The sequence below is a fragment of the Halichoeres trimaculatus genome, unplaced genomic scaffold (assembly GCF_033239565.1).
Source record: "Halichoeres trimaculatus isolate MK-OKI-2021-1 unplaced genomic scaffold, fHalTri1.1 fHalTri1_scaffold_12, whole genome shotgun sequence".
NCBI classification, from domain to species: Eukaryota; Metazoa; Chordata; class Actinopteri; order Labriformes; family Labridae; genus Halichoeres; species Halichoeres trimaculatus.
The window spans coordinates 35,758,230-35,784,858 of record NW_027437190.1 but is presented as its reverse complement, the minus strand read 5'-3'; the positions used below and the strand labels follow the sequence as shown (position 1 = coordinate 35,784,858).

The following is a 26,629-nucleotide window of genomic DNA, read 5'->3' as shown; positions in this document are numbered from 1 at the left end:
CATTTTTCTGGACTCGTCAGCTGAATGTGGTTCATTTTAATTTGCACTAAAAATAAGACATCAACACTTGCTTCAGTTTCAGGATTTTCATGTGTACAAACAGATCTTCAGAAAAAAAACATTAATTATATATATTTATGTAGTAATTACTATTTGTGATTTTGTGGTATTATGAAAATGTTTAGCAGAATTTCAAAATTGTGAGATAAACTTGTGTTGGAGTAACGTCAGGATGTCTTTAGGCTGCTTTGAACAACTTGTTAATGTAGTGAGAGAAGAATAAGACCTTATCTTTAACTAAAAGGAGAAACTGTTTATAAAAGAGTTCTGAAATGCTGAGTTTTAAGGTTCCTTGAAGAAGATCCTTGAAGAGCCAGTAGCTCAAATGTTTCAGGTGAATGTGGCTCACATGAAGTTTAATAAGACGATTTTTTATATCAGAAATAAGAAAGACAGACTCTTTCCTTTCTCATAAGAAAAGTTGCTCAAATCATGACATCACCAGCTGTTGAATCTCCTTGACACATGACTGGACGTAGTTCCAGAATGCTGAGTTACTAAAATCCATTGATGTTTCTTAAAGAGACAGTAGCAACAATATTTCAGGTGAATATGGATCATATTAAGTCTAAGATATTTTTGATTAAAATAAAATGGAAACACTTTTTAGAATTCTTTTTTTTTGTTGTGAAGTGAAAAAAAAAAACTGTCCTTAAGCTGAAACCAACATGTCAGTGACTGATATCACATCAGCACCAACAGTTTTTGGGTTTCTGTAATCCCACTGGGCATCATATTTTACCTCCTTTCATTTGTGTCTCCAAACAGTCCAGCATGAGGGGGGGAATGAGTCTTCTGTTCGGCCTCATCGTAGCGGCAAGCTGCTGTGGCATCGCTGCTGGAAAACCAGGTGGGTATTTCCACAGATCATTTCATGGGAGAGAGTTTTTTTTGAGCAGGAATTTTACAAAAGGACCACCTTACCTTCTGATGCCGTTCTCCTCCTCCCCCTGTGTAGAGTGTGAAAATGTCACAGTGGCTGACATTGTCTTCCTGGTGGATGGCTCCAGCAGCATTGGTGCTTACAGTTTTCAAGTGGTCAGAAATTTTCTCAGAAACATCATCAAAGAACTCGACATCGGTCCAGACAAGGTTCAAGTTGGATTGGCACAGTACAGTGATGAAACATTCCCAGAGTTTCGTCTGAATGAGCACACGGACAAAAACTCCCTGCTTGCTGCGGTGGGCAGGATTCCCTACCGAATGGGAGGCACACAAACCGGCAAGGCCATGGAGTTCCTGCTGACGCAGTACTTCACTCCAGAGGCGGGGAGCCGGCGCAAGCAACAAGTGCCTCAGATCGCCGTCGTCGTCACAGATGGGGCATCATTGGACAGCGTGGTGTCTCCAGCCCGTCAGCTGAGGTTGCATGGAGTCATCGTGTTTGCCGTTGGAGTTGGGGATGCCAACGTGGAGGAGCTCCAGTCCATAGCTAACTGGCCCCCGGAGAACTACCTTTTGTATACTGACAGTTTCCAGTCCCTGCTGAAGCTGACAGACCGTCTTGTGAAAACTGTGTGCACCTCTGTGGTAATTCAAAGTCAAGGTAGGGAAACATAATCTAACAGCTGTGCATTTGTGACTTTTTCAACAACTAACAAAAGTTTGAAATGCTCAAAAAGAGATAGCCTTTAAAAAGGCTCAGGATGAAATCATACTAGGTCAGTTTGTTCATGTCTCAAATCTGCTGAAATAAAATGCAAACATTCTTTGTTTCTGTCTTTCAGGTGGTACAGAAGCATACTCAGATATTGTCTTTTTGGTGGACAGCGGCATGGCTCAGGGACAGTTCAACACATTTAAGACCGAGCTTGTTGAGTTAATTAATAAACTGGACATTGGGGCTTCTGCCAACAGCATTGGTTTGGCCCAGTACGGCAGAGATCTCAATGTTGAATTCCTTCTCAATGCTCACAAAACCAAACAAGAGACTGTGGCGGCTCTCCAACGGTATCGCCTTCGACGAAGAATAAACCAACCACGAAACATCGGCAGTGCTCTGGAGAGCGCCAGCAGAGAGTTTTTCAAGAAAGAGGCTGGGGGTCGTGGCTATCTAGGCTACAGACAGTACCTGGTTGTTGTTGCTGGCAAAGAATCAGATGATGCCGTGTACAGGACAGCTCGCAAAGTGGAGGCAGAGGGGATAACAATTATTGGGATGAATGCAGGTGCATCGGTCGAGGCATTGCAGTTGTTTACCAGTCCTGGCTACGCATATAACAGTGTCAGAGTGGGTTTGTTGGATTTTGTCTTCCAGAATGAGACAAAAGAGGGCAGGACTGAAGGTGAGAAAAGCCATTTTTCATCCATTTTTGGACTGACCAACCTAATCTTCGAAATATTAAAGTCCGTGTGAAGACTTTCTAAAGTGGCTACTTGTCAAGCAGATGTGACGGAGTAAACTTAATATCATCAGGGATTAGAAATGGAAAAAGGTTTGAAGACTGGTCAACAAAACAAGAAATCATCTGTTTGATTAACTAACACCTATACACGACTTGAGTTTAGCTTTCCCGTAAGAGTTACGTCCTCAAGAGTCGCCATACCTTTTGTTTACACCCCACACTTTCAGTAGTTGTTTAAGGCCGGGGTAATAAAGCTCGCAATGTCAACCTGTTTCTGTGACGGTGTCATCTGAATTAAATGTTTAGCACTTTTAAATGATGAAGAAGTGGCTGCCTGGAGTTAACACATCATACTCTTCTTTCAGAGTGCAAAGGAGCCAATGTGGCCGACATCGTGTTCATCATCGATGAGTCTGGAAGCATTGGCCCTGAGAACTTCCAGCTTATGCGAAACTTCCTTCACTCCTTAGTCGACAGCCTGGACATCAGCCCAGTTAAAGTCCGTGTGGGATTTGTTACGTATAACGATAACGCAACAGCCTCCGTGTACCTCGACACGTTCCAGGAAAAATCTGAACTCCTGCAGTTCGTCAAACTCCTGCCTTACAACGGAGGTGGAACCAATACCGGAGCGGCTCTCAAGTATACTCGGGAGAAAGTCTTCATCCCAGAAAGAGGCAGCAGGAAGGGCGTCCAGCAGGTAGCGATGGTGATCACCGATGGTAGTTCCCAGGATGTTGTGTTGAAAGAGGCACTGAATCTCCGCCGAACTGGTGTCACCATTTACGCTGTCGGAGTTCAAAATGCCAACAAGACTCAGCTGGTGGAGATGGCGTCTGACCCGAGCAGTAGACACGTTTTTAGCGTGGACAGTTTCTCTCAGCTCAAGTTCTTCAAGCAGAGCCTGGTGAAAATCATGTGTGAGAACATCATCAAAAAAGTAGTCACCACTACCACGATCAGAGAGGACATCAAGGAAGGTAAGGTTTTGTTTGGCTCTTTGGCCACAGGGAAACTTTGCCTCTTTTCTCCAGTTGGTTTTGTTCCCAGTAAAATAAAAGTCACCTTAACTGCGTGATCACATTTCATTGTTTCTCTCTGACTCATAGTTGCATTTGTCTCCACAGCCTGTGTCCTAAAGGAGGAGGCAGACATTTACATCCTGATGGATGACTCAGAAAGCATTAAAGATGATGACTTTGTCGAGCTGAAGATGTTCATCACCCATCTAATCCGGACTTTTCAAATTGGGCCACATAAAGTCCGCATGGGTCTTGTGAAATACACTGAAACGCCAACTGTGGAATACGACCTCTCAAAATTATCTGATGCTGCTGATCTAGAAAGAGCCGTGCGAAATTGTCAGCACAGCGAAGGTGGTGGGACCAGGACGGGAAGGGGACTAGATGCCATGAAACCTCTCTTCAGAAATGCAAGGTCCACCCGTGATCACAAAGTTCCAGAGTACCTGATTGTGATCACAGACGGGAAATCTGGTGATGAGGTGAAGCGTCCTGCAAATGATTTGAGGACACAGGGTGTTGTTATCTATGCCATTGGTGTGAAGGGAGCAAACCAGATGGAGCTGCAAGACATATCTGGAGACCCTCAGAAAACTTTCTTTGTCAATAACTTTGACGCCCTTGGTACCATCTACCCTGAAATCGTAACAGAAATCTGCTCCCCAGAAGGTAAGGAAATGTGAACTCTGAGTGTACAGGGAGCTGAACTGGACCCAGATCCTCTGAAATTTGGACTCTTCCAAGAGATATGTTAAGACAGATCCAGGTCCATGTTGATTTCTGATCCCTCCAATACATCCTTTAGTCATATTTAATTAGTACTTGTCCTTGGAGGGCCATGGTTTGGAGTAAATTCTTGTGCCCCGTTTCACCCCAAAATACAAAAACATAGAGAAAAAAATCTCTGTTAACACGGAAACACTGTAGTACCCATGCCAGGCCTGTAGTTGGCGCTATAAGTGTCTCATCCAGAAGTGGCCTTTGGTAGATCTCCACCAGTAGTTGGGCGGTTCATCTCGTGTATTGGTGAATGCTAAACACAGAGGTGCCCATAAAGTTCTCAGTTGTGAAAAAAAGCAGTAATGGCATCAGAACAAGCTCAGAGGGACTGAATGAAAACCATTTCAAGCAGTTAAACAAGAATGAAGCCGCTTTCAAAGCGCTAAGGCTGCAGTTGTAGGAACCCATGGCTCACCCAAATCAAAAACCTTCAACCTCTGGTTCTCTTGTTAAAGATAGACCGCAGATAGAGAGGTAGGGACGAGTTTGTTTCATGAGACTGAGGAAAAGTTTCAAAGAAATAAAGGTCAAAAGAGGAACATGTCTTAACGCTTCCCTGTTTTGTGTTTACAGTTTGCAAAGACGTAACCAGTGACATCTTCTTCCTCGTGGAAAACTCTGAGATGTTAAGTCCAGAAGACTTTCAGAAAATTAAAGAATTCATGAAATCTATCATCAGGAGGTCCTCCATTGGTCAGAATAAGGTGCATGTTGGTGTCATGCAGTTTAGCAACACTTATAAATTGGAATTTGCCCTCAAGACGTACTACAATATAGAGGCAATGTCAAACGCCATCGATAATATGAAGCAAACAGGCAAAGGCAGGAACCTAGGAACGGCCATAAAAGAACTGTCAAGATATTTTGATGAAGACCAAGGGGAGCGCCCTCTACGGACCAAGAGGCTTGTTGTGATAACGGATGGAAAATCTTCTGATAATGTGAAGGAACCTGCTGAAGCTCTGAAGAATAAAGGGGTGGTGGTATATGCCATTGGAACATCCAGTGTCCCCCGGCGTCAGTTGGTGGAGATCAGCGGATCATCAGAAAGGGTGTATTCAGAGATAAACTTTGATGCACTGAAAGACCGTGTGAAGGAGATTTCCTTCAGGCTCTGTGACCCAGTGAAACGTAAGACTTGTTTGTCACATTGCAAATGTATAGTTAAGACTTACTCACGCCAAGTATGATCCTGAAAAAAAACATCCAGTCACTACTCAGTTTGATGCTTTGGTGGAAAACCTCCTACCCTCCAGTTGCTTGTAAATTCACAATACATTTGCCTCTCTTGGAAATAAAATTAGTCAAAAAATAGAACCATGTCATCAGCAAAAGAATGCAGCTCTGCAGTTCTCTAACACGTAGTACGATAGAGTCTTGACTTTATATTGAATGTAATCTTTACTTAAATATTTGAGATATCAAGTCACTGATTTTTCTGCACTTGTCTTTTTTCTTTTCGAACAGCATGCAAGAAAACAGCAAAGGCAGACATTATCTTTCTGGTTGATGGGTCGCGCAGCATTGGTGACGAGGATTTTGGAAAAATGCAAAATTTTATGGCGGCAATTGTGAAGAATATGACAGTTGGTAAAGACTTGACCCAATTTGGGGCCATTGTGTACTCGGATGTTCCAGAGTTGGTTTTTCCGCTGAACAGATATGACTCCAAAAAAGGCATTCTTGATGCAATAAAAACTTTGAAACATCCCAAGGAAAGGACCTATACAGGCAATGCCTTAAACTACTCAAGGGAGTTCTTTGGCAGAGAACATGGTGGCCGGAGACAGGACAAGGTGCCTCAGATTCTCCTTGTGATCACAGATGGAGAAGCACATCAGCCCGAAAATCTGAAGCCAACATCGGATCAACTGCGGAGCGATAAGGTCACTGTTGTAAGTGTTGGAATAAAAGATGCAAACAAGGCAGAGCTGCTGATCATCGCTGGGGGGGATGAATCCAAAGTTTTGTTCGTGGAGAGTTTTGATGCCTTAGAAGCTCTGTGGAAGTTTGTGATAAAAATCATCTGTGACCAATCAAAGACAGGTAAGGGTTTGTTTTGTTACAAAGGTGTTGCTGCTTTTTATAGATTGAAATAATCTGAAAACAAAACGGTCAGATTGTTTTTCAGGTGGCACAAAAATGGCTGTGGGTGCAGATGTAAATACCTTTTTTCTTGCTTGACTTTGCAGATTGCGATGAAAAAGCTGACCTGGTCTTTCTACTTGATCAGTCTGGTAGCATTGGGCAAAACAACTACAACAGTATGATAAACTTTACGGCAGAATTAGTCAAGACCTTTAGAGTTAGTGAGGAGATGGTGCATGTTGGACTCGCAAAGTTCAACGACCAATTCAAAGATGAGTTTTACCTCAACAAGTATAACAGTAAGGATGATGTGATCAAGCACATCACGGAAATGGAATACACGAGTGGAAACACCCTCATCGGAAAGGCCTTGTCTCATATCAAAGGGTACTTTGAGGAGTCACAGGGCTGCCGCAGAGGGATTTCCAAGAGACTTGTTTTAATAACCGACGGTGACTCTCAAGATGATGTGAAGAAAGCGGCCCAGGAACTCAGAGGTTCTGGTGTTGATGTGTTTGCCGTCAGCATAGGGAATGTCCAGCAGATTCAGCTGGTGGATATCACTGGTACAGCTGAAAGACTGATCACTATACCAGACTTTAACGGATTACCAGGTATCAAGAAGCAATTAGTCGACATCATCTGTGACCCACCTATCATCAGTAAGTTAAAGTCTCACTCTTGTATGTAAGGGTTTCTCTGCTTCTGTGATGTCTAATGGAGAAATCTTCCACAGAAAAAGAGTGCAGCATCAGTATCGCCATTGGGTTTGATATTTCCCGCGGAGACAGGACACCTGGGGAGACCCTGGTCAGTGGCAACACCAAGCTCCAGACTTTCCTGCCTGAGATTGTTCATTACATTTCCTCGATCGAAGGCTTGTGCTGCATGAAAAATACATCAGTCAAGGCCAAAATTGCCTACCAAGTGGTTGGCAGTAAAAAGCCTGCGCTGTACGACACAAGGTTTGAAGAGTACAGCGAGGAATCGGTGAAGAAAGTCATGAGCATCACTTTGGAAGAGCCTACATACTTTAACTCTAAAATGCTGGATTCCTTCAAAGAACGGTTCAAGGCTGAGCCAAGTTCAGAAGTAAAGGTAAGAGAAGCCCCAAGCCTTGTAAAGTTTGAAGGTATCTTAAAGATTATGACTTGTGTGTAGATGCCAAAATTGTGAAATGGTTGTTTGAGTCTGTAAAGCCGCATTCCCACCAAACAGCCCGGTTCGGTTCGTCTTGGTACAGCGTGCGTTTTGTGGTGTTTCCACTAGCTTATCCCGGGACAGATCCCCAAGATCCGAGACGAGTCGGCCTACTTTTTTGGGACCCTTTCATATGGGTGCCGGACTTAACCTTTCCGCTCTCAGAAGGGGGAGCTACAACACTGCAGACAGTTGATTGGTCAAAAGAATCGTCACTTAACCCGCAAATGGGATCAGGCTTAACTGTACCACACCGGGCCAAACCGTACTGAACCAAACCAGACTGCTTGGTGGAAACGCGGCTTAAGACATTGTGGACCAATAAGGACCAAAACTAAGACTGTATGGATGTGATCATCAAGCCTGTAGGAAGCACTGCATTAAAAACTTACAGGTGATGAAGCGTTTGAAATCAGGTACCCCCAGTTTGAAATGGTCCAATGTGATGTGTCTCTTCCACCAGGTGCTGGTGATCTTTTCAGATGGCTTTGACGAAAACTTGGTGACTCTACAGCAGACATCAGAACAGCTGCGTCTTTCTGGTAAAATCTGGAAGAAGCTGTGTCCGACAAGCTCTACTTTGCCTAACACTTCAGCCTTACTTTTTATTGCCAATTTCTTTACTTATCCTTTCTCTCTTCCCTATCATTTTTCTGCATCCATGAACACACAGCCTGTTTTTCCATTTTCTGTCTGCAGGGGTCAGTGCTTTGCTGGTAGTAGCTCTGAATGGAGCACTTGACCCGGCCCAGCTGCAGAGGGTAGAGTTTGGCCGAGGTCTTTCTTACGAGCTTCCTCTCAGCATTGGAATGCACAGTGTCGGCAGCACCATCTTCAAGGAAATTGTGAGTTTCTCATGTTCTCCAACCACAAGGTTTTACACCTGCCGCTGAAGCTAGATCTTGTAGCAGTTTGAAAATTCTGCCCATGTTTAAAAGTCATTCAATACTCCTTTCATTTGTGTGAGCTGCCAGGTGCACAGAGGACTGATTAGTCTGCATCGAAATGGAATTAAAAAAAGGATCCAGTACAGACCCCTGGGGTACCCCAACAACTATATAGGATACCCTTCAAACTTGGTTTAACCCTTCTCTGTCTTCCTCTCTTTCCTCCAATCTGCAGAGTACAGTGTTAGAGCGGGACTGCTGCCAGGTCATCTGCAAATGTTTTGGACCTCAAGGCCCACCTGGTCCTCCAGGTATACCAGGGCCGAAGGTAACTGATGGGTTGCTTGTGTCTATAAATACATGATATGAAATATATAAACAGCCACCTCCTGAGTCATATTAAAGGTCCCATATTATGCAACTGTTCAAAAAGTTCAAATAGGTCTCAGAGGTCCCAGGACAGTCAATTTAAAGTTTTTTGGCTCAAAATCCAGATATTTCCAGGACTTCAGCCACTCTGTAAATCCCCTTTTCCAAGCGCTTCTGAGAACAAGCTGTTTCTGTGGGCGGAGCTCTAAATGATAATGAGCTGCACTGTCTACGCCTCCGTCACAACTTCTTTGGACGAGGTTGTGGCTTTCACTCCGGTACCATGCTGCAGTGTTTACCCAGAGTACGTAGATATGGCTCATAGAAGCGCCGTGGTTCAGTCAGACCAGTTTGGTCCAGTCTGACCCAGAAGGAGAGGCGCCTGAAGAAATCCAATCTCTACGGCTGCAGCAGGACGTTTCTAAATAATGCTAGCGTTAGCAGCTTGGTGCTAACCAGAATTATATGACCATACCAAGCAGAAAGAACTGTGTGCAGCCTGGACTGTTAGTTTTTCCAGACAGTACCATGAGGGACATCTATCAAGCAACTAAACTGCTGCAGTAACACACACATTAGAGGTGACTGTGGTCTTAGCGTCCATAATAACAGCTGAGAGTGAGTTAGCTAACCTGTAGCACAACATTAGCTCCGCCGAGGGCTACCGCGACAAGTAGTCTTCTCTTTAATGTCCCCTGATATTATTTACTCATGTGTTCAGTTGGACAGTTGGTAAAGATCCATGCTTCAGCTTCAGGTTCTTGGTGAATCCTGTTTTGTACTGGCCCTCGTTGAGAAAGCAGTCCGAAGTGAAATGGTGAGCACACACATGCAACATTTCAGGAGTTGTTGTGGGTGCATCTCCATCAAAAATAAAATTAATCCACTGCGTCCTTAAAACCTCAGATGATGGAGTTAAAAAAAGACTTCTGTGCTCTTTTGTGCAGCCAACAACAGAGCAACTGCCGTGCTTCGCTCGTACCTTCGCCATGTTCATTTTACTAAAGCAGCCGAGCAGCCAAAGTGAAACATGTGCTGCACAGAATGGAAACACATTTCACTTTTACAAAACCAGTCTAAAGTGAATTTTGCCTAATATGGGACCTTTAAGGCATATCCAACCTGCAGACCTGATTCTTAACCTGAGAGTTTTGTCTTTAATGTCTCAGCCTCTGATGATGTTTCCTGTGTTTTATTATCAGGGCGTGCCAGGAATGGATGGTCACAGGGGTTTCTCAGGGGAGCCAGGATTCCCTGTAAGTGTTTTTCTTCATCTTCACTCAATGTTGGCTTCAGTATTCAGTCTCTAAAGGTCAGACTGTTTTTGTCGAAGACAGCCACAAAAAAAAAAAAAAAAAAAAAAAAAAAAAATTAAAACAATCCGCTTGTCGACTGAGCCGCGTCTGGTTCTTGGCTTTGTTTCGTTGTTGCAGGGTGGGCGAGGGGTGCCTGGAGCATCTGGACCTCAAGGCACGCTGGGCTGCCCCGGACTCAGAGGAATCCAGGTACACTTTGGATCAATACAACTTAGATAAACAAATAGTTTAGGGAGATGGTAAAGTTATCTCAGCAGCGGGGGGGCCAAGGACCGTGTGGTAGTGTAGGCAGTAACAGTGTTGTCACTACCTGGAGCTCGCTGTACGGAGCCTGGGTCCGTTGAACGTGACGATGGACCGTGAGAGCTGGCATGGAGGGGAATTGCTCAGTGACTTCAGAGCTAACTGTGAAGCCTCTCTAAGGTGTCGTGGGCCTAACTTAACAAGGCTGAACAATGAAATGAGGAGCCCACTTAATAACCCCGGTGATGTACAAGCTCTTACTGCCCGTCTTATCTCAGGGTTTCATTTAGCAGTAGAGACAGTGAGGGATGTTTTTTTGGTTTCAGGTAAGTTGTGTCAAGCTCAAATGACCTGTTACATGAAGTGTAAGCGTAAGCATTAGCAGCACGTAGCATTACGATGAAAAAGTCTGCAACAGTTACCATTAACTTGTTAGGCATTTTCAATCTTTTCATGGGTCATGAACTGATTTTGTTTGTCAGAAAAAAAAGACTCTGTCACATTTGTTTTCCTTATGTTTATGTCTGCAGGGCTACAGAGGAGTGTCAGGGGAGAGGGTGAGCAACTCTGAATGAAAAGTCTGTTGAGCAAAGAATGTTTTGTTTTGTTTTGAAGTTTTATTTACTGAGGCGAGCTTGAGCTGTAGCATCTGCTCTAACGTGGCAGGGTGACAAAGGAGAAGACGGTCTGGATGGAGTCAACGGGGAACAGGTAGGAATGGAAGATAACATTAATAAGCTTGATTTTAATCATTGAACCATGATGATAGATTGTATCTGGAGGTTCTGGTTTGAGTTCTGTCGTGGTTCTGTGTCTGCAGGGCGATGCAGGACTCAAAGGATTTCAAGGAGTAAAAGGCGACGCAGGAAATCCGGTGAGAAAACCTTTTGATGTCCATCTTAATACGCAGCAATCTGCACTTTTCACATTTGTTTTGGAGAAAATGATCTTTGTCGTTCTCAGGGTGTCCCAGGTCCCAAAGGGGAGACTGGGCCGAAGGGGGAGAAAGGACTGAGAGGAGATTCGGTGAGTTTTTACCACCCATGACGACAGAAACTAGACTTTCATGTCCTCCAGAAAAAGAGCTGTTAAAGCTATACCATAACTTTTGAGTCACCTTGCACTTCAGCCACTTTTCATACTACAAAAAAGAGCAATGAGAATTATTCACAGGGTTGATTATGGGGCACACACAAATGACTTATTCTGGAAGTCCAAAACTCTAAAACTGTTTGATTTGGTTGAGCATAAAACAGCCCAAGTTTTATATAAAGCAAGTAACTATCTGCTACCAATAAATATACAGAGAATGTTTCATGAAAGAGAGCAAGGCCATGATTCAAGAGAGAAATCAAATCTAAAGGTTGGCAGAGCTCGCACAACAAAGAAAAGTTTCTGTATCACCATTTGTGGAGTAAAACTGTGGAATAAATCGAGCACTGAAATCAAAAACATTTCAAGTATAATTCTGTTTAAAAAGAGACATAAAGAAACGATTCTCCAGAGGTACATTCAATAACTTACACAAGATGTTCGCTTACTAATTGAATTAAAATGTGGCAGGAAATGACACATAGTGTAATGAAGGAATGAAATAAATATTCCTTTTGTTTTGTGTAATTAAATTAATTAGAACATATTAATAGTTCAGATTATAGGGGTGGGATTAGATAAGTTTTATACTTCTTCCTACTCCATTTCGCTCATGTAAACATTTTTTTACTGTGCACTTATTTCCTTATGATTATATAGGTACTCTGTATGTATGTATGTATGTATGTATGTATGCATACATCTGTGCTTTATTTATCTTTTTTTAAAATTTTTTTTGTACAGTTGTTTACGTGATCCAAATCAATCAATCAATCAATCAATCAATCAATCAATCAATCAATCAATCAATCAATCAATCAAACCTCCGAGTGGCAGTTTTTGTTTTGTTTTTCGATAATTGATGGATTCTGTGAGTAATTTTTAAAGGTACCAAATTCCAAATCTTCAAACAAGAATAAGGCGTTAGATAAAAACGTTTCAGGAATTACGTCAAAATGTGGTGAGACTAAATATCGTATTATTGAGATGATAAATGTGATATAATGAGAATGAAGTTGTAATGTTGCTGTTGTAATGTTTGTTTTAAAACAGAGCTCAGATTTTTGTTTGGTTTTTTTTTTGGACAGGGTGAACCAGGTACCGCTAATAACATACCAGGAGCAAAAGGAGATCCAGGAGACCCCGGTTTTCAGGTGAGAGCCACCACAGACAGCGTGTGTTAAGTCAGCTTTCTTTCTTATGACTGGTGAGCGCACATGTTTTAGTGTTTAATGCTGCTGATTCACTAACTGATGAAAACCCTGCTGATACTCTTCTGATTTGTTGTCTGTGTGATACCTTCCCAGACCAAATAAAAAGAAAAACACAAACTACATGTGCTCCTATGAGGTGAGGCTGTCATAGTAGTGATAGAAGTCTGAGAAGTCGCTGAGGTCAAAGCAGTCAAAGTAGTCGTAGAAGTAGCCACAGAAGTTGTAATACCATATTACTTGTAGTAAATATAGACGCCATTATTGTTCATAGTGGTTTTAGTAGTCGTAGCTGTCACAGAGGTTACAGCAGCAGTGGGAAGTCTATGTAGTTATAGATGTTTTCCTAGTAGTGGTGGTTACCGTAGGCATATAATGGTTGTGGTACCTGTAGTTGTCTTTGCAGTTTTAGATTCGATTACCGTATTTTTTCGCACTATAAGGCGCTTCGGAGTATAGGGCGCAGCTTCAATGAATGGCCTATTTTAAAACTGTTTTCATATATAGGGCGCGCCGCATTATAAGGCGCATAGAATAGAAGTTACAGTAGTGGCTGGGGTTGCGTTGTGCATCCACTAGATGGAGCTGCGCTAAAGGGAATGTCAACTAAACAGTCAGATAAGTCATTCAAACTCAGGCTACATCCACACGGAGCCGCACATTTTCCTAACCTACTATTTTCTGTGCCATGCGCTGTAAAGACGAAGCCGTTTCTGCCGTCCATAGAGACAGTTTCCAGAGATCATTTCACATGCCAGACCTTTGGGGGGCGCTGTGTTGCTCTAACAAATAACAAGAGAAGAAGCCTGGGCCAGCCTGCAAGCTAACATTAGCACTTAGCAGAATTCCTCTTTACTGGGTCTTACCGCTGTTACTTCGGTGACACACCCTGAACATGGTAGCCATGATTAATCAATATTGATCCATATATAAGGCGCATTGGGTTATAAGGCGCACCGTCGACTTTTGAGAAAATTGAAGGCTTTTAGGTGCGCCTTATAGTGCAGAAAATACGGTAGATTAGATTAGATTAGATTTATTATCCCCAAGAGGAAGTTCATTTTCAAAGCACTGTACAAGTTCAACAACAACAAAGACAGCAACAAGCTACACCACAAAATGAGTGTCAATAGGCATTCTTTCGTTTATCTTATCGTTTTTAAACCCACAGGGTCTATCTGGAGCAGATGGACGGCCGGGTAAAGCTGGAGACATCGGAAACTCTGTAAGTACTAACATCATAACCTCTGACAGGTAGAGTGAATGTAGTTATCAGGTGTAATGGTGACTTTTTAATCATTTTACTGAGGGGTTTTCACACAGAAACATGAGAGTAGGAAATGAACAAAGGCCTCATTCAGAGTCCAACAACCCAAACAGCTTTTATAAACCATCGAAGTGCCGGAAAGACTAAAGCTGTTTTTTACAAAATTATTTATGTTGGAAATAATCGAATGTGGAAATTCTCGAGAGGACATAAACAGTTGCATGCCAAACATTTAGATCTTGATACCTTCGCTCCTTTTTCAACTTTCCATTAATCATGATATTCCTGTTTTGTTCGACTGTTTTTGTGAAACCACTAAGTAAGCTAAAAACTTGAAAAAGAGCCACATTGTTTGACAGACTTTTCTGCATATCACAGTCTGACCTGTTAAAAAAAATGGTGCTGTTGTTTAAAAAGAGACTGAAACTTGGAGAGATTTGGGTTATGTTTGGAGCCCCATCCTGCTCCATCTGTGTGTAGATCAGCCAGGAATATCTAAGTGATGATGAAACATGTTTTTTCTTAAATCTGTGCTGTGCAGGGTCTGGATGGACGACGAGGCGCCCCTGGTAGGAAGGTAAGAGTTGAATGAACACACACAGAAAGTTTTAAGAGATCTAGATACATGAAAAAACACTCTTTAAACTCTCTGTGTCTCTGCAGGGTGGACCTGGAGATAAAGGGGGTAGAGGAGCGCCAGGTATTCCAGGGGTTTCTGGTCCACAGGTCAGTGAAAAAGCTAAATCTGGATTAGAAGGATCCCAAATCTGTAATCCTGTTGCCAAAAGTGATTTCAATCAACTTGATCCAGATATTCCCAACTGTGTTAGATCACCACGCAGAGGTCTGAACCGAGATCTGCAGTTGTTCAGTGTGTTAAGATGAGTGACATACTTGGGACTGACAGAGAGGTAAAGGAGGGTATCATCCGCATAGAAGGGGAATCTCAGATTAAGGTCATGTCCACACGTAGCCGGGTATTTTCAAAAACGAATTTAAAAAAATACTTTCGTTCACACGAAGCGGGTAAATCCGCCAGTGAGTGCTGCTCAAGGCACGCCAAACCCATAATGGGCAGAGTTTTCCAGACGTAAAACCCGTGTCAGCCAACCAGAATAAGCCCTCGTCATTAACCTGTGACGTTGAAGAACTGAAAACTCTGTTTTCCCGCGTCTACATGAAACCACGAAACCGGAGTTTTCCAAAATCTTCACTTTGGCCAGAGTTTTTAGAAAACATTGTTTTCGGTGACGTAAAACTGCTGTTTCGTGTGGACGACGGGCGTAAACGTATAAAACTCTATGCGTTTTCCTAAATACCCGGCTACGTGTGGACATGGCTTAAGGCCCCAGATTATCTGCCACCGGGGAAACATGGATCTGTAAATGTTTTGACCAATTTACAAGTAGAAACTTAGTTTTTAATGGCTTACAGATGAATTGTTTAGTTACAAGAACTTAAAATATCCAGAAGTCATTATCATCTGGGGATTATGTACAACCTAATGATGGCTTCAGATTGTTTCAGGGTTGTGTTGAGTCAACAAGGGAAAGCAAACTAGAGAGCCAAGCTTTGCATTTTCGCCTCAGCTGATGTTCCCTATTGAACTTGGCTTCACATGCAACTCCGCTGAAGTTGGTGTGTGTGTGTTTTGTTTTCTCCATGTGTTACTGTTGCTGGTGTAGGGAACTGAAGTTGGCTGTTTTACAGACTTCCAGAGAAATTCAGAGGACCTGAGGAGGGAGAGCCACATGGGAAATTTAAACCACATCAAGGAAAGCGTGATGGATTGTGCTCTTGATTTTTACAGTTGTGTGAACTTTTATGACCTCAGAACTGCTTTGGACACAGGACGACCCTCTCTTAGTGCTCTCTTACTTCATGTAGTAGCTTTTGGCACACTAAGGCTGCCATACTTGGGTTTCAGGCCATGACAACACATAGAAATCCAGAAGAATTCTCATCTGCACCTGTTCTGTTTGATCGGATTTGTAGCTACTCCAGTTTTTGGTTTTGGACTGTACACACAACGTTAGCGTTGTTGTGTTGTTGTAGACCTGCTGATTCCAGTAGGTGGCAGTAATGCCCTTAGAACAGAGCTCCAAAGAGAAGAAGAATGTTACCGTTGGAAACAGGTAGAGGTGAGGTAGAATTCTTCAAGAACCAAGATGGCGTCCAAGGTTTTTTTTTGAAACGCAGCAGATTTAGCCTTTTTTTTTTTACATTATACACATGGCTTGTGAACATAAAACAAGTGTGTCTAAACAACAGTGTTCAAAATCAGCTTGTGATGTCTCTGCAGGGACCTGCAGGAGTCAAAGGTGACGTTGGACCTAAAGGATACCCTGGCTTTCCTGGACCCCAGGTCAGCATGGCAGCTCACCCTCTGAGTCTTAAACTCTTAGATCACTGACGTTTAGCGGCAGCTAATGTCTTAGCCTGAGTCCCACTGATTTACAGACTGAGGCTAACATTAGCGGAGCTAGCGCCATCCTCTTTCAGTTGTTGCAGGATGATGGTGCTAGCTGACTGGAGCTAAACGCTGCTTCTGCTGCAGGTTTAAACAAGTGAAACGCTGTGTTTGACCAAAACTGCAAAGTACCTGATTACCAATCTGATTAGCCAATCAGGATGAAGTATTGTTTTATTTGCATGACTGTCTCCTCTGCAGGGAGAGCAAGGACCTGATGGCACTCCAGGATTACCTGGGCGTGACGGTCCCATCGGGCGAAAGGTGTGTGACCTCATTTCCTGTGCCTTATCCGTGAGGTAGAATATGTTTGGTGGATTTAAAGTTTGAAGTGTTGTTGTTGTTGTTGTTTTAAGGGTGAACCTGGGGACCCAGGTGTGAAAGGTGCTCCTGGATTACGTGGAGGACGAGGAGAGCCGGTAAGAAGCTGGGTGTCAGCTGTAAATGATAAAAATCTGAGCTGAGTGTTAATATTTGAACCTGCCGCTGTCTGTTTGTGATGCAGGGGGATGACGGCAAGGACGGGGTTGGACCTAAAGGGCGTGCAGGTGCCAAGGTAGAGTTTAGCTGAAAAACATAACCCATGAGGAAAGTTTGATCTTAATGTAGAGCATAAACTCATTTAATGTATCAGGCCAATTTCAAAAATGAAATTTAGGCAAGGAAAAAGAAACTTAGCTTTTTTTTGTTTTGTTTTGTTCTTCCTTTATCATCAGAACTCAAAGTTTAATCTCTGACTTCTGAACTTTTTCACTGATAAAAAATAAAGAATCCAGATGGAATAAAAAAAAAAATAAAAAAAAAAGAAGTTAAAAAAATCAGTCAGATTTTCAAAATTTCAGATTTGAGATTAAACCCTGAGTTTCCTTTATTTGCTCAGTATTTTTAAATTTATAGAATTGTAAGAAAAAGTTTGACTTTTCACCAAAATGTTCAGAATTTTGAAATCAAAAAAGTAGACATTGAGTCTAAAGTTTGATTTTTTTTTCTTGACTGTAATCTTTGAATTCTCATTTTTTTCTCTGAATTCAGAGAACTAATACAAAATCCTAAGGAAGAGTTTCATTTTTTGAATTTTTCAAAAGCTGATAGAAATGTGATTTTAAGAAACCAGAAAGGAGTACAAACATTGACTAATGATATTTTTTTGAGAATTCTAAATTTATAAAATTCAGAAAACTAAAATTAAACCGAGAGTCTTGTTTTTTTCTGAGGGTTCTGTATATTTAAAATTCTGACAAAAAATAAAATTCTAAAAATTATTTTATCCTACTTTTTTTCAAAAGGTTAAGAGTTCAAGTTTTATTTTCTATAACTTCTGAATAAATACTTTCCAGTAAAAAACACAATCATGGCATTGAGACCAAAATTCTGAGAAATAGTCTTAGTTCTGATTTTTTCCAAAATGTGTAGAATTGTGGTTTTAAAAAGTCGGTTTCAGATAAACATTGAGTTGGGTCTTTCTTTCTTAGGATCCTGAAAGAAAGTTAGAATGCTGAGATTACTATTTTGTTTTTGTCTTATTTTCAACATTTTGTAAGATTCTAAATCTAAAAGGTCAGATATTAAATTAAATATATTACATCTTTTTTCTGAAAATACAAAAAGTTCAGAGGAAAAAAATGTTCAATCCTGACTTTTTAAGTATTTTTTTCTCATAATTCTCCGAAATTATATATATATATATATATATATATATATATATATATATATATATATATATATATATATATATATATATATATATATATAAATATATAACATTAATTTATATTTCTGATTTTTTTTCCTTATGATTTCTGAATTTAAAAATAAAGTCTGTGGGGAAAAAAAGTAAAAATTCAGAGAATAATTTAAAGTCTGAGATACAATTTTGCACAGATTTATGACTTTATATATTTCTGCATGAATATAAGACCTTCATTACACCAAAACCAGCACCTGGAAGCAGACAGCCAGATGTAGAATTCCAGTCATAAACTGATTGAAATGAACATAACCTGATCACTGCACATGCTATAGCACAAAAGTACCTTTTCATTGGATAAAGACATTTTCTTTTTACAGGGGGATCCTGGTTTTCCTGGTTACCCTGGTGAACGTGTAAGCCTGCTTTTAATTAAGAGATTTAAATGATATCCAGTTGTTTTTTTCTAAACAAAGCCTGAAACTCGTTCCCGGTATGAGTTTTCCGTTTTGGTGTGTTCAGGGGAGAAAAGGTGACGCTGGAGGGAAAGGATACCCAGGACACAAGGGGATTGACGGCCGACCTGTGAGTCCCATCATACCTGAGTTTTCCTTGTGTTAAGACTGTTCTGACTTTCATGTCTGATCACTCAGGGTAACCCTGGCAGGCCAGGAACTACAGGTGGAGCTGGATCTACAGGTGACGAAGGACACAGGGTGAGACTGCAGATATCTGTCAGCATCAAAACGCTGATGGAGACACCACACTAATATTTCTACTCCTCCTTCGTTCAGGGTCCTAAAGGTCCTCCTGGAGACAAGAACATGACTGTGAGTCCACCTTAAATTCACATCTTAAATCTGCTGACATGGAAACTCATGACACGTCTTCCTGTTGTCTTAGGAGTGCCAGCTGATCACCTTCATCAAAGAACACTGCGGTAAGAGACGAAAGCTGCCAACCAGTGGATAAAAAATAGTTTAGTTGAAGATATTTGCCATCTTTGAAAACCTTCAATTCACCATCTATTGAAGCCTGAGTTCAGCCACTGTCTCTTTAACCACACATTAAAGGCCTTTGCACACCAACAGCAGCGCAAAAAAACAGCACAAAACTGCAAAAAATTTGGAGATATCATTCAGCCATTCTCCTCCACACGTTGTCTTTATAGTTTTCATGTCTTGTCGTAAAGAAACCGGCGCTGGGACACAAACACAGTGAAGCGTTCCGCCATGTTGAATGTTTTGGTATGTGACGTATTAAGAAAGAGCGTTCTGATTGGTCAGATGTGTACTCGTTGTAAGCAGGACTTTGGAAAAATCGTCTGTTTGGTGTGAATTTGTCACCCTGGTCTGAGGTCGCTGCAGCTATCATTAGCTGTAGCAGCGTTAGCTAGATTGCTGGGATTGGCCCTAAACTAGATGGTATTAATCTTGACTACAACAACAAACTGACAGCAGAGCCAGGCCAGGAGTCAACAGGTTTGAAGTTTTACAGCCCGACATACACAGGAGAGGAATTAAGAGAGGGTGGGGAGCGTCTGTAGTTAGGGATGGGAATTAATCAGATTTTGTCAATACCAATGCCCTTATCAATTCCTGTTGTGAATTTTCTTGCTACAAAAAGTAGCTTTACAGGTTTTCTGTGTCAACAACATTTAATTGAGTTTATACTGTAAGTGAATAAAATGTAACTGGTCCCTGAGTCTGGATATTTCTGGGCATAATTTAACAGAAACAGGTCAAAATTTCACACCATGTGACGCTGATGTACTGTGTTGTGATACTTTAATAATTCAAGTAGGCCATCTAGTGTCTCAAAGTGGTTATGGCAATGGTTTAAGTTGTTTGGAACCTTTCTGTAGTTATGAAGTCAGCCATGAGCCTTTCATTAGCCTGTTAGCTTTTAGCATTTGAAATTCTCAGTATTTTTTACAAAGAGTTGATGTGATATGTTTCTGTGATTAAAGTTGAAATTCTATCCTGAAGCTGGAGCTATGCTGATGTATGCTAACTGCTAGCATATCAATGCAGTTTTCCATATACGTTAGCATCAAGCTTGTGCTTTTTGTTGTTTTGGTGAATAACGTGATTTATATCATTTTGAATGTGCTGAATATGAATCTCCTGAGAGAGAGTGATGAACATTTCTTGATGAAGTCAGTTCTTCAGGAAAACTTCAAGCTGAAAATCCTGAATCAGAGTTTTCTTAGGAAACGTTATCTAACTGCTAAGCTAGCTGCAGCAGACTAGTCGACGTAAGGCCCAGCAGCTCTGACACAATGTAAAGAATTAATAAGGGAATTGTTAAGCACAAAGGCTAACGATATCAATGGACTGAAACATTTCTTATTGATTCTCAACAGGAACCGGTTTTCGATTCCCATCCCTATCTGTAATCTCCTCTCCATCCTTCCTTGATAAAGTTTAAGTATGACAAATGTCAACATCATTAATTTAACATAATACACTCAAAGTGCTGCGGAAAAGCAGAACATGTAGCTGGACCACTTACAGATCGCACTGCCCTCATGTGTTGCGGAGGAGTATTGCAGGAGTAGTATAATAAGTGGAGAGATGGAAACATGTTTATGAAAGAAAACACCAAATATTTATCATTCTCTAATTTGTTTTTTTATTCACAGATAACATGAGTGTCTTTATGTCCAGGTGTATAAGATTTGTTGTTTTCTCCTCCCCACAGCTTGTTCCAGTGGTATGTTTATCTTCTGACTCTCACAAACATAAAGTAAGTCAGTAAAGAGCTCAGTCTGTGAGATTTAACACGGTTCAGAAACGTAAGTTTACGTCTCCTCTGACTTTGAACTAAATGTGGAACTTCTGAAATTTTCTGAGGAGATAATTTGACACTTTCCTCCAAGTTCCTCCATCTCTGTTCCTTCAGAATGCTCAAAGTGCCCCGCCTACCCCACCGAGCTGGTTTTTGGTCTGGACATGTCTGGGGATGTGACCGAAGCAGCCTTCAGGAGGCAGCGCTCCGCCCTCCTGACCCTGCTGGAGGACATCTTTGTCTCTGAGAGCAACTGTCCGAATGGGGCCCGTGTGGCGGTGATAGGATACAGCGCTGACACCAGGTACCTGATCCGCTTCCACGACTACCACCGCAAGGTCCAGCTGAACGAGTCTGTGAAGAGCCTCACCTTTGAGGGGCGCGGCCGCCGCCAGCTGGGCGCAGCGATGCGCTTCGTGGGTCAGCACGTCTTTAAACGCGTCAGAGCGGGGATGCTGGTGAGGAGGGTGGCCGTCTTCTTCTCCAACGGGCCGACACAGGATGTGAGTGATGTTGTGACCGCCATGATGGAGTACCGTGCCCTCAACATCATCCCAGCTGTGGTCTCTCTGAAGAACACTCCGGATGTTCGTGAGGCGATGGAGGTGAGTTCGATACCGCTTCAATCTGAGCCAACAGCTGTATTTATTTCAGGAGTCTGCGTTAAAGATGACGATACTGAGAGCTGGTGTTCTCCGTCAGGTTGATGACACGGGGAGAGCTGTCTTCACCGTGCTGGGGCGGGACACGTCTGCAGGCCTCAGGAAGGTGAAGGACTGTGTGATCTGTTACGGTAAGCCCACACAAAAATGACCCTGTTGTAAACACGCTTCAGGTTTCACTGCCAAACCAAAACCTGCCCTCTTCTGGCCCCTGACTGGATCTACATTCTGACGCCATGTTTGGAGAAAACTTTCTCATCTCTACGAGGCAGGAGAAAAGTTTTCACCAACCATTTGTGTTCCAAAGTCAATACATCAAATCAAAAATCTCCTGTTTCATGACCACTTCCTGTCCCCTCAGACCCCTGTGGACCTGCAGAGATATGCTCCTTCATCCAGGATCAGGGCCGGCCTCAGGAAGCTGATGTGGACCTGGTCTTGGTGCTGGATGGTTCCAGAGAAGTGAAGGCTGAGGAGTACGCCGGCGCCCAGCAGCTGCTGGGTTCTGTGGTGCAGCAGCTGGCGGTGAGCTCTCAGCCCCGCAGGGCGGGAAAGAGTGCCCGGGTGGCGTTGGTCCAGAAGAGCAGCACCACCGTTATCAAGGAGGAGTTTGGCCTGCAGAGCTACCAGAACCAGAACCTGATGAGGAGGCACCTGACCCGGACTGTGACCCAGCAGGGGGGCTCCTCGGCTCTGGGAGAGACGCTGGACTTCGCTCTGAGGGAGGTCCTCCTGAAGGCCACTCAAGCCCGGACTAGGAAGGCAGTGCTGACCGTGGTTGGGACTCAGACCGCCTCACAAGACCGGGCCATGCTGAGCTACATCTCCAAGAAGGCCAAGTGTGAGGGGGTGGCGCTGTTCGTGGTGACGGTGGGCCAACGCTACCGCCGCACGCAGGTGGAGGAGCTGGCCAGTCTGCCGCTACATCAGCACCTGATCCACGTCAGCAGACTGGGCCCTGAGGAGCAGGGCTACTGCCAGCGGTTCTTCAGGGTCTTCCTCTCCGCCCTGAACAGTAAGCGCTCCGTCTGACACGTCCACCGCTTCTGATTCAACCTGAAGGTCTGAAACATGAATGTCTGTGTCCGGTTTCTCTCAGAGGGATTCAACAGGTATCCTCCTCCATCAATGACACAGGTGTGTGAAACCACATTGGAACCACCAGCAGGTCCTCCAGGATCCTCCAGGTCCGTAAAGATGAACGGCATTGATTCTTCTGATTTTATGCAAGCCTCAGTCTGTAACGGGTTTTACTAACGGTGTGTCACAGGTTGTTCATGGAAGGGTCTGGAGACTGGGAGGAGGAGACTTTCGAGGGGTATTTTCAAGCCCAGAGGAAAGGAGAGATTCTGACTAAACACTTCAGAGAGCCTGAAACCAGGATCCAAAACATCAGTCTGAGTGAGTGTGAAACTTATCCAAGAGCTTTTAGGAGAACAGAACAGGAACAGGGTGACTAGTTTTGGTGAAAGAAGTTCGATCATTGAACCTCAAAGAGAAGGAAAAGAATAAAGACGGCTTTATTACTCCCTCATGGGGAAATTAGTAAAGAAGTTTAAGACATTCCTGAAAAAACGGTGAGTTTCTTCTTCCTGTCCCTCAGATGATGTCAAGCTGGTCCCAGAGTTAGCCGCAAAACCAGAGGAGCCGACACCTCCAGCACAGACCACCGCGTTCACTCTGACGACACAGCCGTCCAGGAACGCCGGGAAAGGTAGGAGGCAAGAAACCTACAGTGGGGGAAATAAGTATTGAACACTTCAACTTTTTTCTCATCACATTTATTTCCAAAGCTGCAACTCAAACTAAATTTCTCCCAGACATTGGTATCAACTCAAATAATCCACACATGAAAAGAAATCACAACGTTCAGGTCCATAAATAATGATTATGGTGAATTAAGTACGAAAACACAGGAAACAAGTATTGAACACGCTAACTGAGACTCATCTAATATTTAGTGGAGAAGCCTTTGTTTGCAATGACAGCTTCCAGAAGCTTCTTGTATGTTTGAACTAATGGCCCACACTGCTCAGGTGTGATTTTGGTCCATTCCTCTGCACAGATTGTCTTTAAATCTGGAATATTCTTTGGTGCCCTCTGGTGAACCCTTTTCTTTACTTCTTTCCACAAATGTTCAGTTGGATTGAAGTCAGGTGATTGACTAGGCCGTTCTAACAGATTGATTTTCTTTTTCTGAAACCATTTGAGAGTCAACTTTGCCGTGTGCTTTGGATGGTTGTCCTGCTGGAAGGTCCAGCCACGTCTCATCTTCATCATCCTGGTGGATGGCAGCAGATTCAGATCAAGAATTTCCCCATACATGGCTCCATTCATTGCTCCGTCAGTTAGATGAAGTTTGCCAACACCATGAGATGAGAAACAACCCCATGCCATGATGCTTCCACCTCCAAACTTCACTGTTGGTGTAGTGTTTTTTGGCTGATGTGCAGAGCCATTTCTCCTCCAAACATGGTCTGTAGTATGACAGCCCAAAAGTTCAGTTTTGGTCTCATCTGACCAGACAACATTCTCCCAGTATTCTACAGGCTTGTCAAGATGCTGTTTAGCAAACTTTAAACCAGCTTCAACATGCCTTTTCTTGAGGAATTGAGTCGTGTGGGCTGAGCGTCCATAGAGGCCATGGCAGTGGAGTGCATTGCCTGTTGTTTTCTCTGTAACAATTGTACCTGCTGCCTCCAAGTCTTTCTGGAGCACTTTCAGGGTGGTCCTTGGCTGGTTGAGTCCTCTTCTGACTATCTTTCTGACTCCCTGGTCAGAAATCTTCAAGGAGCTCCTGTGCGTGGCCTGTTGATGGTAAGGTGGTGCTTCTTCCACTTGTGAATAATGGCCCCAACGGTGCTGACTGGAATATTCAGGTGCTTTGATATAAGCCTGCAACCAGTTCCATTCTGATGCTGAGCAACAATCAGGTTGTGAATGTCTTCAGAGAGCTCTTTGCCTTTACCCATCATGAGGTGTGTGCTATTTAACTGCTTGGTGAAAAAAACACCTTTTTTATAGGACCATCAATTTGCTCTAGCCCAGCTGATGTTGGTTTGCACTAATTGGAAGTTCAAGTAATAATTACTGTCAGATTTCAGGTGGTATGGTGCCTTTCCTTGCCAAAGTATACAACCTTTCCATGGTGTGTTCAATCCTTTTTTCCTGTGTTATCGTACTTAATTCACCATAATCATTATTTATGGACCTGAACGTTGTGATTTCTTTTCATGTGTGGATTATTTGAGTTAATACCAATGTCTGGTAGAAATTTCGTTTGAATTGCAGCTTTGGAAATAAATGTGATGAGACAAAAGTTGACGGGTTTAATACTTATTTCCCCCACTGTAACTTGAAGTTCTCTGTATATGGGCACTTTGTGATGTGACTGTGAAGTGTTATAGTAGGCTACAGTCTTCAAAATTTGCAAAGTGTAAGCTGAACAAAAAAATGTGCAAAATAACAATGCGTTTGTCAGACATGTCTTATTGGCCTGGCTGGTGTGAAAGATGTAAGATGATGCAGAGACATGATAAAAAAAAGAACATTTTTGCACAGTAAACTTGTCAGCTCATTTATAAAGTAGGATGAGGATGGTTTGGATTGGGAAGCTATAAATAAAAGTTTGGAAAACACTGCTGTAGAGGCCAGACCGTGTGTAAATCTATGGCTTTTGGCTGTTTCTTATCTGTCTCCATTAGCCGCCTGTCTCCTCAACAAGGACCGGGGGAGCTGCGACACAAACGTTCTCAAGTGGTATTTCAACAGACACGACAGAAAGTGCGCCCGATTCTGGTACAGAGGCTGTGGCGGCAACGAAAATCGCTTCGAGACAAGGGAGGAGTGTGAGGCCCTCTGCCTGTCATGAGGACGACGAGATGGATGGAGGTTTCACCGATCTATCAGAACTGATCATTTCAATAAAAAAACAGGATCAAATTATCTCACAGGACTCCTGAATCAAGCTGAATGTGAGCTTGAAGAGTCTGGTTTCAGTTGGTGCTAATTCCACTTTTTACTACCTGAATGCTACCAAACATGACAGCTGAATGAAGGATGTTGTTGTATTTTCAGAGATCAGCTGATAGATTTCTAGAAGTTCAAAAAAGAAAACGGGTCACATGTTTTAATCTTGATTACTAACATGATCTGCAGCAGCACATCATCATGTTGCATTGTGTTCAAGTTTTTTAATAAACACATTATTCCAGAAACCTCAAATTTCATCTATTAGTATTATTACTGAAACAGCTACGATACAGTTTCTAAATTAAAGAGTGTTCAAACTCTATCTCTAAATAAATATTTATATCCATTTCTATGAAATATTTTTTAAAAAATTACTGGCATTAGGTTTTTTTTAAACATGTTTCCAATGTCACCGTTCAGATGAAAGGGTTAAGAAAACACATCGACAATCAAACACATTTTATTAAGAACAAAACAAGAATAACAACATCTATCAAAATAAATCAACTAATAATAAAATAAACTAACAATGATCTAAATTTACATGGACTTATGGTTTTTGTTACCTAATAACTCCTTATAAGCGATTAAGAAATTCAGGGCATAAATTTCTATATGTTAAAAGAACGATAAACTAACTCATTTAGCTTCCCATTAAGAAACACACTTCCAAGAGTCAGCCAGCAGAGGTCACTGTCACATCTTTACCAACCTCTCCACTGAACTTTAAGAAGTCTCAGGACAAGTGTCATGTTTTATTTAACCCCTCCCAGTTAACCATGCCCAGTTGGTACTTACTGTGCAAAAGGTAAATAAGGTAAACTCGGTGAACTGTTTTATTTTGCACTTAAGTTTATTAGAAGAAAAAAATTAAAACGCTGGCGTTCAATTTTATTCCACACTTTTGTAAATTTACTAAAAAAAAAAACTAACCGTAAACACAAAGAGAGTTGTTTGTGTTTTATTTTGGACTGAATGACAGGGTGACTGTGCCACCTTTGTTTAAAATGATCTGCTGCTGTTATTTATGTATCTACAGCACTAGTGGTATCAGTACTCAGTATTGGTTAGTACTCAAGAGGGAGTAGTACTCATACTGGTATCAGACTAAAATAAAGTGGGATCATCGCTAGTTATTGATTCAGCAACCCTCTTTTTTAAAAATATT

General features: G+C 42.3%; 1 protein-coding gene and 1 long non-coding RNA gene across 2 annotated transcripts; both read left to right on the top strand.

Moving 5' to 3' along the window:
- Positions 1-834: 834 nt before the first annotated feature.
- On the top strand, positions 835-25,360 carry LOC141801252 (collagen alpha-6(VI) chain-like). The gene is made up of 32 exons (XM_074684229.1): positions 835-910; positions 1,019-1,606; positions 1,788-2,345; positions 2,771-3,385; positions 3,533-4,096; positions 4,781-5,338; positions 5,675-6,253; positions 6,400-6,957; positions 7,032-7,393; positions 7,959-8,037; positions 8,195-8,340; positions 8,618-8,710; positions 11,131-11,184; positions 11,274-11,336; positions 13,785-13,838; positions 14,422-14,457; positions 14,544-14,606; positions 16,183-16,245; positions 16,552-16,614; positions 16,707-16,769; positions 16,856-16,906; positions 18,560-18,622; positions 18,691-18,753; positions 18,832-18,867; positions 18,941-18,977; positions 20,942-21,432; positions 21,530-21,620; positions 21,851-22,504; positions 22,589-22,676; positions 22,760-22,890; positions 23,093-23,203; positions 25,194-25,360. The coding sequence occupies exons 1-32, from the start codon at positions 835-837 to the stop codon at positions 25,358-25,360; spliced, it is 7,218 nt and encodes a 2,405-aa protein (XP_074540330.1).
- LOC141800152 (uncharacterized) lies at positions 9,952-11,022 on the top strand. The gene is made up of 4 exons (XR_012599299.1): positions 9,952-10,007; positions 10,185-10,256; positions 10,841-10,867; positions 10,977-11,022. It is a non-coding gene; the product is annotated as an uncharacterized LOC141800152 (long non-coding RNA).
- Positions 25,361-26,629: the final 1,269 nt, after the last annotated feature.

What these genes read in the sequence shown, in the direction of transcription:
- LOC141801252 (XM_074684229.1), top strand. Translation starts at nt 835, where the DNA reads ATGAGGGGGGGAATGAGTCTTCTGTTCGGCCTCATCGTAGCGGCAAGC. An exon ending in GCTCTGTGACCCAGTGAAAC is followed by an intron (nt 5,339 to 5,674) that starts GTAAGACTTGTT and finishes CTTTTCGAACAG; the next exon opens with CATGCAAGAAAACAGCAAAG. An exon ending in GGACTGTGTGATCTGTTACG is followed by an intron (nt 21,621 to 21,850) that starts GTAAGCCCACAC and finishes CTGTCCCCTCAG; the next exon opens with ACCCCTGTGGACCTGCAGAG.